The sequence below is a fragment of the Candoia aspera genome, chromosome 2 (genome assembly GCF_035149785.1).
Source record: "Candoia aspera isolate rCanAsp1 chromosome 2, rCanAsp1.hap2, whole genome shotgun sequence".
In the NCBI taxonomy this organism is placed as follows: domain Eukaryota; kingdom Metazoa; phylum Chordata; class Lepidosauria; order Squamata; family Boidae; genus Candoia; species Candoia aspera.
This window is the reverse complement of record NC_086154.1, coordinates 101,751,490-101,765,140: the sequence shown is the minus strand read 5'-3', so window position 1 is coordinate 101,765,140 and position 13,651 is coordinate 101,751,490. Positions and strand designations below refer to the sequence as shown.

At 40.4% G+C, this 13,651-nt stretch overlaps 1 protein-coding gene across 8 annotated transcripts in view; it reads left to right on the top strand.

Annotated features, from left to right (window-relative positions):
- The window catches only part of ARHGAP44 (Rho GTPase activating protein 44), a 130,173-nt gene that overhangs the window by 89,388 nt on the left and 27,134 nt on the right, over positions 1–13,651 (top strand). For 7 of the 8 annotated variants that reach the window (XR_010067170.1, XM_063292605.1, XM_063292604.1 and 4 more), the window contains exons 3-13: positions 2,693–2,797; positions 3,075–3,151; positions 3,829–3,940; positions 5,365–5,441; positions 6,975–7,092; positions 7,454–7,522; positions 7,656–7,737; positions 8,848–8,975; positions 9,241–9,352; positions 10,591–10,672; positions 12,775–12,850. Coding sequence is in view for 7 of the 8 variants with exons in the window: in XM_063292605.1 (XP_063148675.1) it covers positions 2,693–2,797; positions 3,075–3,151; positions 3,829–3,940; positions 5,365–5,441; positions 6,975–7,092; positions 7,454–7,522; positions 7,656–7,737; positions 8,848–8,975; positions 9,241–9,352; positions 10,591–10,672; positions 12,775–12,850 (1,038 nt within the window). In the remaining variant the exon portion in view is untranslated. The remainder of the gene's footprint in view (positions 1–2,692; positions 2,798–3,074; positions 3,152–3,828; positions 3,941–5,364; positions 5,442–6,974; positions 7,093–7,453; positions 7,523–7,655; positions 7,738–8,847; positions 8,976–9,240; positions 9,353–10,590; positions 10,673–12,774; positions 12,851–13,651) is intronic. The other variant, XM_063292602.1, reaches the window with a different exon arrangement.

The window sequence follows — 13,651 nt, the reverse complement described above, 5'->3', positions numbered from 1 at the left end:
TAAGAAAAATCCAGAGTGATCCCTAAATGTTGCTTAAGTGGCTGTTTTAATGCTTCCCCTGATTCTCAAGGAATTACATTCCCATAAGATCCTGGTTTCTACATTGGGGTCAATTAGATTCAATCATTAGGAAAGTATACGATAATATGGTAGGTCTCTAACATAGGATTAGACTGAGCCTGGACTAGTCTCTAGAGCTGCCTTCCCTAGTGGGCTGGCCGCCAAATGTTTTGGAATTCTATTCTATTTTATTTTTGTTTATTTGTTTGTTTGTTTGTTTAATTTCTATAGCTGCCCATCTCAGCAATTGAATCTGACCCATCTCCCATCAGCTCCAACCAACTTGGCTAATGGCCATGCTGGCTGAAATTATAGGTATTCTTATCCAAAGCTTTTGAAGGACAATTTTGGGGAAAGCTACTTTAAAAAACAGTCCCTTCCAGATATTAGTCTATTCATGTGTAGGTTGGGTCACACAGGAAAAAAAATGCAATTAAGCCTTTGTATTTTTGTCTCATGGACATCTGTGACTCTTGCCATTGTGATAGCTGCTTGTGTATGTTCTGCCTGGGCCTTATGTTCCTGTTCAGAGATTCCTGAAGATAAAACAGATGGTCAGCAGGAATAACTTGAGGACATATGACTGGCCTGACTTTCATTTAATGGGTCATATGGCTGATCCAAGTCTAATTTTATGCATGCATTTTTTATTAATTGCCTGCATTATCTAGGCCAGCTTTCCACAAATACCTGTTCATATTTCAGTGCACTTGCCCCATGCCCTGGCAAATACTTTTAACAGTACACCTGCCTGACTCATTGATCACTTGGGTACTAAGGCATGATAACTGTCTTTCAGCTTTATTTATTTATTTGTTTATTTTAGAAATGTGTAAGGCCTCCCAACTCTACAACACTTCTAGGCAGTATACAGCAAAATCAATCATGCAATACAGTTAAAAAAAAAATCCACCCAAATGGCAGAGGAAAAGCAACCATTAAAAGACAACCTAACATGCAGGACCCACGTGCAGGCTTTCAGAGTTCTTTTGAACATGGCCAGGGTGAGGGCTAGTTATATCTTGATGCAGTGGCAGGGAGGGATGGTGTACCAGAGGGCAGGTTCTGTGGCAGAGAAGGTATGCTTCCTAGGTTTCATCAGGTGACACTGCTTAATGGATGGAACCTGAAGCATCCCAATGCTTCCTGATCATACAGGCTGGGCAGATGGTCCTCTAGATAACCATTAGCAGGCACATGTTGAGCAAATGCCCATTGTAGTTCCTTCCAGCTCCATAGTTCTTTGATGAGAGAACTACAATAAAGTTGTCATTGTACATCATTCCTTTCAGACCAAACTTTCTTAGCTTATTCATATCCAAGGGGCAGGCTGGACCTGAGAAATCATTGTTGCTCTAATTAGATTTTAAACTGATGTTTTTCTAGTGCACAGTCTACTCAAGATACAAAGCATTGACTCCTATTTTAGACATATAATTCAGGAAGATACCTGAAAATATAAGGTTCACATATACCAAGTTCCATTTGAGTCCCTTTGAAATACTTAAAAGTAGGAGACCAACCTATGCTACATATGTGAAATTTTCAGTGTACATGCCTTTCATGCCAGACAAGAGGTACTTCTAATTGTACTGATATTCATGTTTGAGTGCCAAATGTAAAGTGAGAAATAGCCTTGACATTCTTGGTTTTCCAAGTTCTAGTCCTGATTATAACTTTCATTAACCCCAAGCCAGATTCCCTTCTCCCCAGGATTTATCTATTGCCTTTAGTGCCTCATAAATCATTCTACAGTCTAGTTTACCTTTTATGACTCTATTCATTGAGAGAGAAACTATTATTGGGGCAGGAAAAGACAAAACGAACAATAAGAAGTAGATAAATGTAATACAAATTTATTCAGGCTAGCAAGGTTTACATTCTATTTTAAGGCATTCAATTAAAATGAATACTAAAATAATTGCCTCCTTGTTTCCTGTTGAATTAGTTTACTAACTGCAACAGTTTACATATTACTGGGATAGGAAAAGACAAATGCACTATTCATGTTAAATGCTAAGTTCATGCTAAGTCAGTTTGTTTTAATATATGATTCTTGGTTTTATCCATAAATCAATATGATAGATAAGCAAAGCAGTCACGGCTTGTTTGCTGATACTGGGTTTGTGTTATTTTTCTTTTTTTTAAGCTGCTCTTCCCTTGTACTTCTGTAGATTAACTAGGGGGTTGGGTTAATAACAATAACAAACAAGGAAAAAGCCAAGAAACCACAAAGAAGCCATGTGTGCCTACTTTTGCTTATTAGTTGTAATCAGTAAGCTAACAACAAACTCTGCTTTACTTCCTTAAGTCAGGATGTATTCACTGAACCCCACTCACACAAACCATATTATGGTCTAACATAATACATGAGTCTGAGCGTTAGTTGTACGTGTTTTAAAGAGGAATGGGGATATGTTCATCCATTTTGTACAGTACAGCATGCTAAAAAGAGGCTGTTTCTGAAAGTAAATTGGAACTGAATTTTGAAGTGGTCTGTAAGGTCATCCATGTATGCGTGGATTTTCTTTGAGGAGCAATTTACTTTGAGGAGTAGGATTTATTCTGAGGAGAGTTGCATGCTAGGAGCTGGGGATTTTTCTGGTGTGATACGTGAGATGTCCATCCACAGGTGGAGAAGCGCTTGGAGCTGGTGAAGCAGGTCTCCCACAGCACACACAAGAAGCTGACGGCATGTCTTCAGGGGCAGCAGGGATCGGATTCTGATAAGCGCTCGGTGAGAGATCCCAGTATCCCCTGTATCAGGAATAGGGCTAAGCTCCTTACCTTGAAAAGGGAAGGCAGTGGAATTAAGATGAAAAGATCCATTCAAGGAGCTTTCCACTTTCACGTGTATATGAATGTCTTCAAGAGTTTTGTGGGAAGTGAATGGTTCAAAATATTTCCGCTTTGTGTGGAAAGAGTGTTGTTTCCTGAGTGAGAGATGAAACAGGCTGGGATGTCATTGGTTCTTTTTTTAAAAAAAAATCATACAACAGTTGCTTTTGTTGCAGAAGAAATTGCCTTTGACGTCACTTGCTCAGTGTTTGATGGAGGGTTCAGCTATCCTAGGAGATGACTGCCTGCTTGGGTAAGATCCCAGTCCAGTGCCTGTGGAAGAGGTACCACTTTGGGAGGGAAGCAACAAGGAAGGTGTTTGCAGTCACAATAAAGTTCCCCCATTTGGGGAATTGGTTCATTTGAAAACATGTTGAGTGGTAAGGTTGAAATGATTGATTTTATAAGCCTTATTTTCAGCTTTTCTTTATAAAAGGGAGGCAGCTCATAAGTACAAATCATCACATACAGAAAGAAAAACTGAAGCCACCAATACAATGTTTGTGATTAGTAATTTACCCTTCCACCCATTTGAATTGCTTCTACCAATTGTAAATAAGCCACCACTTTTTCCTACAGACCTCTTTAGCTTGGGATTTTACCATCCATTGTGATCAATTTCCAGCATGCTACCTCATGTCAGATAAATCAAGGGATTAATCAGCATGAAGCCATGAAGCCTGGAACAGCATGTAGCCATTTTCTACCACCCATGATTTTAACTGATTATTTATTTATTTATTTATTTCTGAAAGTGACTTTTCTGAAAGTGCTCTACAACTTTCTGAGTCTGAAGAATGGCACGTACTTGATGTTAGACATCTGCCCTGCCTTGCCCTGCCCCGCCCCTGAGGAATCACTCTTGGACCAATTGCTCTCTTCATCCATTGCTTGCCTTTCCACTTGAGAACTGCCTGTTTCTCCTTGCAGGAAGATGCTGAAATTATGTGGAGAAGCAGAGGACAAGCTAGCTCAAGAGCTCATCCACTTTGAACTGCAAGTTGAAAGGGATGTGATTGAGCCACTGTTTGTGTTGGCAGAGGTAAGAGTTGCCTACTTCAAAGGGGATCTCTGCCCTGGGCCCTTTAGGGGATGGTTTGGTATAAATGTACCTGGACCTCTAGCAGGCTCTGAAAAAAGGGGACACTTCAGGATCTGCTTGTAATCAAATATTTGTGGCCTTTGGCCTCTTGGAATTTGGGTTCTGGGTTGAGGGGAAGTAGTACCGTATCTACAAGAGGAATTAAGGGAACTAACAAGGTAGTCTGTGTAAGAAGACAAGTTCACAATCAAGTAGAAAGAAAAATACATCTGATCCCAACCTGGTGTCCAAGTACCAAATGAGCCATGTTTATCACTGTGAATAGCAGAGCCAGAAGTGACCATCCATGGCTTGCTTAGGGATTATTGTATCATCTGCAAGGTACTTCACAGAGGAACTAAGCAGAGGGCGTCCTCATAGTTTGTTTTCGGTTCATTCATGGGGACACTGTTTGGTTTAATTGTTCCTGGATTTATCCTGCAGAGAATACAAACTAGTACAGGTAGTCCTTACTTAACAACTGCAACTGAGACCTGCAACTCCATCACTAATGACACAGTCGTTAAGTGCAACATCACGTGACTGCGCCAGACTTATGACGTCAGTCCTGCTGCGGTCATTAAGCAAATCACCCATGGTCATTAAGCACAGTATCACGTGATCACGACTTGCAACTTCCTGCTGACTTCTCCACTGACTTTGCTTATCAGAAGCTGGCTGTGAAGCACACAAATGGCAATCATGGGACCATGGGACCCTGTAACCATTGTAAATCCCTGCCAGTTGCGAAGTGCCCAAATCTCGATCATGTGACCATGGGAACACTGTGACAGTCGTGAGTTTGAGGACCAGTTGTAAAACTACTTTTTCAGCACCATCGTAATTTTGCATGGTCATTAACCAAGGACTACCTGTAATCCAATTTTATGTCTTTCATTCATATGAATGTATGTATGTGAAATTCTACTAACTTTTCTCTGCTGTTGTTACTGTGGGACAGGAATTGCAGAGCTACTTTCTGTCTCCTGCCCCACCCCACACCTTTCCCTGTGCTCTTACAGTGTGATGGGCCAGAAGGTTCTGAGACTTTTCAGGACACATGGCCACCTGGCTGTGCTTTATGGTAATCAAAATGGCACTCACTTGGAGAACACCAGGTTGTGGAGGCTTCCTTCCTTTTCAGTTCTGTGCCTTAAACACCAGCGGCTGTTGTGAAGGCAATGGTGGCAAGTTCTTTTGCTGGCCATCTGAGACTTCTTGTGGGACAGGAACTATCCATGGTTCTGGCATTGGCTCTGATCCTAGGCTGCAGATTTTACTGTAATGTCATTTAAGTTCAGTACATGGAGTTTGCAATGCAGTCCTGTTCTTTATACATATTCCCCATATAACTTTCTTTTTTTTACAAAAAAAAATTACTTCAGGTAGAAATCCCAAACATTCAAAAACAGAGGAAGCACTTAGCAAAATTAGTTCTGGACATGGATTCATCAAGGACAAGGTAAGAGACATATTCTTCTTAGTTGCCTTTGCAATGCCAAGTCCTTGTTTGCTTCATGTGTCTCTTTTTATCACTGGATTAGTTTTTAGAACACATTTCCTTAGGGCAGCTTTCAGAATTGAAAAAAGAAAATCCATCCCAGATGGAGTTTCATGCTAGACTGACCTGTCTCCTGTCATTTATACATCAGGACTGTACAAGTTTGTGCTGTCTCCACCAGCTTTCAGTTTTGGTTGGCAGTGGACGTTGTGGGGCAGGGGAAAATCTATTAATGCTGGCCTTTGATCTTAAAAACTGGGGGGAAAGCTTCCTCAAAGATGTATTTATTTGCATAGATTTAAAACACCAAACTCACAGCAACTCTGGGCTCTTTACATTATAAAAAAGCTAGAACAATAGAATGAAAGAACAAAGAGATATGCATTCAGAAAAAGAAGAATCATACAAAACAAAACAGAATGTTACAGGGGCTCATCACCATCCTACCCAAGGCCTGGGAAAACAAGCAGGCTTTCAGGGCCTTCCAGAATATCATCAGAGTGGAGCAATATGGACCCCCTGTGGGTGGGATGAGGGCAACTTGAATAAGGCATCTCTTTTCACCCATATAGCTGGAGTCACTGAGTGATGACTCCAGTAGTCAGTCCCATTCTCCTCTTCCTATTCCTAGAACAGCAGAGACAATGGAACTCTGTAGATCACCATCAGGGTCAACTAAAATAGTGATCTGCAGAGTTCCGTTGTCTCTGCTGTTCTAGTCCAAAGAGTTTTCTTTCAAAGTCCCAAAGAAAAGAGGGCAAGAGGAATTTCATTCTCCTTGCAATAGGCTATCATAGATTTTCTATCTTTATAGGTCAGGGAAGAGTTAATATTCAGGTTTGCATTGACTTAGACATGGTTGCTTCAACATACTTTATTAGCCAGAATACTTGTTCTGACTAGGCCAAAAGCATTGCTCTCTTTCCCACCTTCCAGTTGTGGAATCAGTTGTTGAGATTTTCACTGACTGAAATAAATAAAACAACTACTGTAAAAGCCTTCTAGCGTTACTTTGCCTTCAGTCAAGCTAGGTAGTGACACTATGTGTCTGAAAATACACACATTGCTTTTCTTTCTTGGTGCTCCTCAAAAATCAGCTATTTTTGCCCCATACATTCTGAAAGAGCTTTGATATTGCCTTAAAAATGGAGAAACTTGAAATCACCAAGACACTGACATTTGTAAGGAGGAAAAAACCCTCTGAGGGTTTTTTGAAAGCGTTGGCACCAACCCTTAAGTCCAGTTCTTATGCTACTCTTTCCTAAGGAGGAGTGCCTGGTCGAAAGGGGGTAACAGTTCATGCTGACAAAAGTGCCTTCACTCTTAAAATTAGCTTGTGCTTATGGCAGTGGGGAAGCTAGAGTGGCCCCTTCCATGTGACACGGTCTTATATTGTTTTGGCAAAGCAGGAAGGAGCAGTGCTGAGATAGCTCCTGTATCCCACTGAAGAGGCTTCAGCAGCAGCTAACAGCCTTGTTCTTCTCTCTCCTGCAGATGGCAACAGTCAGCCAAGTCTTCAGGCTTGTCAAGCAACTTGCAGCCTTCGGGTGCCAAAGCGGATGCTCTCAGGGAAGAGATGGAGGAGGCAGCAAACAGAGTGGAGATTTGCAGGGTATCTCCCCTCTTCTCCTTTTTTCATTCTATTCAAATTACTTCCAGGAGGTGGCCAGAGAGTAGCTGCAAATCCTTTATTTACTATACATGTAAATCTGGTATTTGGGGTGGCACATAATCAGGAGATATTATTGCTTGGTGAAATGAGGGTTAAACTAGATTATTGTGTATTTCACTGATTTGTCTCAAATAGATAAAAGGAATATCAGCACTGTAAATTGCAATCCAATTAGCATTCCTCTACTACTTTGGATATACAGTTCTTTAAACTTGATTTGGATTTCTGTAAAGACAGGGAGGCACTTCAGGTGTTGTAGTGAGTTTGAGTTATAACTTCTGCTTTTTTGTGCTTCCTGCAGGATCAGCTCTCAGCTGACATGTACAATTTTGTGGCCAAAGAGATAGACTATGCAAACTATTTTCAGACTGTAAGTACCAGAAAGCTTGGCTTTTGGTTCCCTTTGTCCCTCTTAGGTCTCCTTCCCCTCCCCTTTGTAAAAACATGGTGCATTCTAGACTGTGTGTTCTTATAACCTGCACCCCATTTTATTTTTCTCCCAGTTAATAGAAGTGCAAGCAGAGTACCACAGACAGTCATTAGCACTTTTGCAGAATGTGTTGCCTCAAATCAAAGCACAGCAGGGTAAGTATGGTGCTGCGTGTTCTCAAGTTACCATTGCCACTTATTATACCAGACACAATACATACTATTTGTTCAGGCAACGTGACTCCTGTCTTTTCTCTCAGGGTGGTTCAGTTCTTTATCAAGTATGAAATCCATAACCTTCCATTCTGCTATTGTTGGCTCATTCACCAAGTTAGATAGTAATAACAACATTCAGTTAATAATACCATGCAGCCAGAATACCTCAAAATGATATATTACCATTTGAGGCTGATTACCACCTTCTTATTCTAAAATGCAAGGACTCACTAGGGTCTACTAGTAGTCCTCACTTAATGACACAATTGGGACCGGCAACTCCATTGCTAAGTGACATGGTTATTAAGTGAGATGTCACATGACCATGAGACTTACAGCCTCACTTCTGCTGCGGTCATTAAACAAATCACTGCAGATCGATAAGTGAGACATCACATGACCACGACTGCTGCTCCATTGACTCTGTTTCTTGGAAGCTGGCTATGAAGCACGAAATGGCAATCATGTGACTGCAGGGCCACTGCAACAGCCATAACTGTGAGGACTGGTCATAAAATTACTTTTTCGGCACCATCGTAACTTTGAACAGTCACTAAACAGAGCAGTTGTTAAGTGAGGACTACCTGTATTCTGTTAAGAATGTATCAAGGGCTAGCAATAATAAGGCCATCAATAATAGATGCTATCTAGAGAGGGTTATTTGAACTGAAAAAAATGTAATAAATGTAAAGTATCATATAAATGCTCATCCATCAAATCAATTTAACATAATAATGAACATATCATATGTTGTGTGTGTGTATGATGTGCCTGTGTGTATATGTATAGACAGAGAGATAAATAAATACTGAAGTTAATAATGAACTATCTTCATTTCATTTTGGTTGTTCTTGTTCCTAGCCATAGTTTGCACCATTCAGAAAGGCTGCGTCATTAGATTAATTTTACAGATTAAAAACCATCTGATGTTATATAGATTACAGCCACAGTTGTGGCTGGGAGCTGTGGAGGAAGGAAGAGCAACACTAAGGAGCTCAAGTGTAGTGAACTTCTGTTTTGATTGGGTCTTCTTTCAACTGCCTTCTACAGAAGCTTGGATTGAAAAGCCTTCCTTTGGGAAGCCCCTAGAGGAACACCTAGCTGTCAGTGGCCGGGAGATTGCCTTCCCTATTGAGGCCTGTGTCACTATGCTCCTTGAATGTGGCATGCAGGAGGAGGTCTGTATGGGTTTCCTGCTCTCTCCTTTGAGGTTTGGTTTTATATATTTTATACTAGAGGTTCTGTAAGTCACCTAGAGTCCACTGGGTTTTGAGTGGGAGATTAGTTGCATGAACAAACAAAACATCTGGGGGGTTAAAGAAAGCATTTGTTCTCTTGTTTTCAGAGAACCCCATGTCATATGGCCCCAGGTATGTCGCGGAGCTTGTGAGCCATGTGGGCATCCCATCAGCTTTTATTTTGCTTCTCCTGTTTGGTTTGCAGGGCTTGTTCCGTGTGGCTCCCTCTGCCTCCAAATTAAAGAAGCTTAAGGCAGCATTGGACTGCTGTGTTGTGGATGTTCAGGAGTATTCCGCAGACCCTCATGCCATTGCAGGTAAGGGGCATCACTACCTTGGCATATCAGATGGGCTTCAGAGTGAATGGCAAGAGTTTGGCACTTGCAGTGGGAAATGCAGACCCAGGACAAATACAGATGGCCAGTTTGCCAGATACAGAGAAGTTGGCTGATTTGCTCAATGTGTGCTGACTTCAACAATCCCCCAGTAGGTTTTGAATGACTTTGTGAGTGCTGTTGCTCTCTCCCTACCTGCTACATTCCATTGTTACAGAACGAGGTTCCTATTCCTACATACCCAACTCTGCAGACTTGACATGTGTGTCAGTACTTGTTAGTTATTACGTTAGAGAAGTACACTATCTATCCTCATAATCCCCCAAAAAGTTTTCCTACTGAAAATGGTGTGATCGATTCAAAGATCTTAAAACATTTTCTCTTCTTTGAAATCGTTTTTTTCCCCTGTAGGAAAAATGACATTTATTTAATGGTGTGCTCTTAAGCCTGTTAAGTCCTCTGTTGCTTTGCTTTGCTCTTGTTTTATAATTTGACAGCTTTAAATGTGCTCGGCCTCTGCTTCACATAACACACACAGGATTTAAGGCAAATGAAAAGTTTCTCATTAAAATTCAGACAAACTGATTTGAAACACATTAAAATTGAAGTCAGTATCAAAGGTGGGGGTAGGGGAGGAATTCAAGGTAACTGCAAAGATTTGAATTTTTCAAAACCTGCATTAATACAAATGGTTAACCACAGGGTAAGAAATCATACCGCTTATCAAGCTGGTCCATTTGCGTTGGTCTCTCTACCTCCAGTACAGAGGGCTGTGATTCATATGCAAGATTTTACTCTGGTCTGCTAGTATTGCACACGGCCAGAGGAAGGACAAGAAAGTGATATACATTCAAATTACATTTTGCTTCATTTAGTACAGCCTTTCTCAACCTTTTGACCCTGGAGGAACCCTTGAAATATTTTTCAGGCCTTGGGGAACCCCTGCACATTCAGGCTCCAATATAGGCCACAAGTTACAAAATTACTATATTTGTGTCATGTGTAGGCCTGTATGTATGCATTAACGTTGTTCTTAAACTAAAAATAGAGAATGAAACTTACCTCTTTAATGTGAAGTTGCCTGAATTTGAAATACTTTTTCAAATATTGTGATCTCCCAGGGAACCCCTAGTGACATCTCACAGACTCTAGGGTTCCAGGGAACCTTGGTTGAGAAACCCTGGTGTAGTATATTCTGTATTTTTGTGTATCTTCTACAGGGGCACTGAAGTCCTATCTTCGGGAGTTGCCAGAACCACTCATGACCTTTGAACTTTATGAAGAATGGATTCAAGCCTCTAAGTGAGTTCCTGAAACAATTATTCATGTTGCCAGGCTTCTTTGCCATCCTTGCCATCCATCCAAATTAGAAGATAAAATAAAATGGCAACCCCGCAGGGGTTTACTTGGGAATAAACTCTACTGACTGAGTAAAAGTCAGACGCAGGGGAAATTCCATTTTGTTGTTTTATCAGAATGACCCTGATGTATTTTGTGTGTTATTTTACTATTTATTTTGCAGTTTTCTATACTGCATCACCCTCAAGGATCCCTTGACAGTTATACATACATTTGTTTAGAAAAGGTAACATATAGTAATATCATTATAACAAGCACCACAACAATCCTAAGCCAACAAAAATCAGTCCAAAATCATGCTCAGTTAAAAATGAATTTTAAAATCTGCAAAACTTCAGGATACTTTTAAAAATCTTACCATATTTTCTTGAAGGGAAGATGTCCTTGAAGATAATCTCACCTCCCACTGTCCCCCCAAAGATCGATGGCAATGATTAAAATTATTGACTATAAAATAATTATTGACTATAAAAGAAAGTGCCCAATTTTTAAAATTAATTAATCCCATATTTGCATATACACACATATTAATCATTCCATCACACACATGTACACCAGTATATACATGCCCATAGTCACCCTCTCCCTCCTTCCAGGAGACAGTAAAAAAAAAAAGTATGGAGATGAAGCAAGGGGAAAAGACAGAAACTGCTGTCATCACTTCTGCTTAACTCAGTTGGTCTCTAGAAAATGGGTGTGGGGTCGAAGGCCATAGGAAATTCTCCAACCCTGGATGATATCACACTCATTTTTCCTAGAATTTTCACTTGATGAGAGAAAATGGCTTCTCCCTGTCAATAAAATCTGTCTGTGTTATTCAATTTTTAAGACCATCACCCCTCACTCAATTCAAAAATAAACATTTCAGGTAGAAAAAGGCCCATCCTCCTTTCATGCAGATGTAATACTTATACCTAGGAAAACAGAAATGTTTGTTTTTTAAAAATTTAGACTGGTCCTCAACCATAATTCCTTAGAGAAGGCCTTCCCTTTTGAAAGTGCCCAATGTTGTCCCCTAATTCTGGCCACCTCTGAATATATTAATGCAGGGGCAAGACAACTCAGCAAAATATGTTTCTTTAACTATTTGAACTGCAACCATTTTGTCCTTCTAAAATGATCACCAATAGCTTGAACTAGCAGTGAAAAGGAATAGGGAATCAGTGTTGTTTCTTCCAAATTGGTGTGACATGACTCCATCTACTGCAGCGCTTGAGTTCTGCTGTGTATAATTTTTTTTTAAAAGTAACACACAGTGATGCAAGCTAACCATCAAGCTAACCATTTTAACCATATTTATGAACTGCCATAATCAATCAATCAGCCTTACTTAAAATGTACCCTCCACCTGGATATAATCCAACCACCATAAGAAAATAACAAAAACTAAACAGCAGTTAAAATTACACAAAAGTAATACAATCAATGTGCAAAGTGATATATTTACAGTCACAGAACTTGAACAATTACAAATACCTACCTTCGAACTTCGCTAATAACATTTACAGCAAAACAGCCCTGTGGCCATTCTCAGCTTCTTCTCACAACCACTTCCACCCATCAGTCTGCTTTTATGAGATAAATACGTTTTGAAGCCCTTCTTAAATGCATGTAGAGATGTGTGGAAACAGAGTAGTTGGGGGGGAAGAGAATTTCGTATCAGGGAGCCAGATCCTGAAAGAAACACAAGCAAGGTGGAGCAACATGTGTAAAAGGAATTTCATGAGAGGGAAGCAGTGGCCATGTTCACAAGAAGGGGAAACACAAACTACATTGGCAGCTTTCCTAGCAGTAGCTGTCCCATCTGCATTGTGACAAGCTTCAAGTATGGAATTAATGGTAGCAAGAGAGATGCCTCCTTCTGTGGTTCTCTTTACATCTATGCTGCTTCATTATCAGCCTGAAAAAAAAAAGAGTCCATATGGGTTGAGGCTTTAGGTATAGAGATTTAAAGCCCCAATTTATTTTAGGACCCTGTATTTTATCTGGACTCCAATCTAGCTTGCTATGGAATTAATCTCAGCTATGTTGTTCTTTGTTTTTAGCATTCAGGACCAAGACAAGAGATTGCAAGCACTATGGAATGCCCTTGAGAAATTGCCTAAGGCCAGCTACAATAATCTAAGGCAGGTGTATGCAAGCTGAAGAATATGTCTTTTGTTGATTTTACTTATCATGGAGGCAAGTATCCCACCTCAAAAGGCAATCCATTTATGATATTGGACCTAGAGTAAGAGAAGGAATACTGAGGAGAGTCAGCACAACCAATCCAGACATTTGCAGAACTTTACTGTATCTGCTGTCCCCTTTTGTTTGTTTTTCCACCCACTTCCCCTTTTTCAGAACTACTCTTTCCTGACCGGGGAAAAGTCAAACATTGCTTAAAATCAATATACAAGAATATACAAATTTGTTTACTAAGTTTACATAAGCTCTTTAACCTGTTCAACCATACAGTAATCCAAGGATCTGCCTCATGTGCTAGGTGTACATTTGTCTCACTTGGTTTGTCCTGCAAAGACAGGCTAGGGTTTTCAGGTTCACCCCAGAGCTGATCTCTTCTGCACTCCAAAAAAGAACTAACCTTTTCCTCTCTTCTCCCTCATTGACTAGACATATTTCTTGGGAGGGGGAGCGGGGAGATGAAAGTGCAACAGGCAGCCTCAAAGAGAAGTTTGCAATGGCAGCCCAGGTCCTACTGAAAGCTTGATGAAACAAGGTGGCTTTAACAGCCTTTTGAAAGGCAAGGAAGATGAGCTCGCCAGACTTCGTAAGGCAAGGTGTTCCATAACATGAGGGGTGCCTCATTGTATCTCTGCTTGGGATTGTTTTAATGATAACCTGTGATAGGAAATGTATTTTAAAATAAATATGGTAATAAAATATCACACTAGCCAGTTTTTGCAGAGATAAAGATTATGG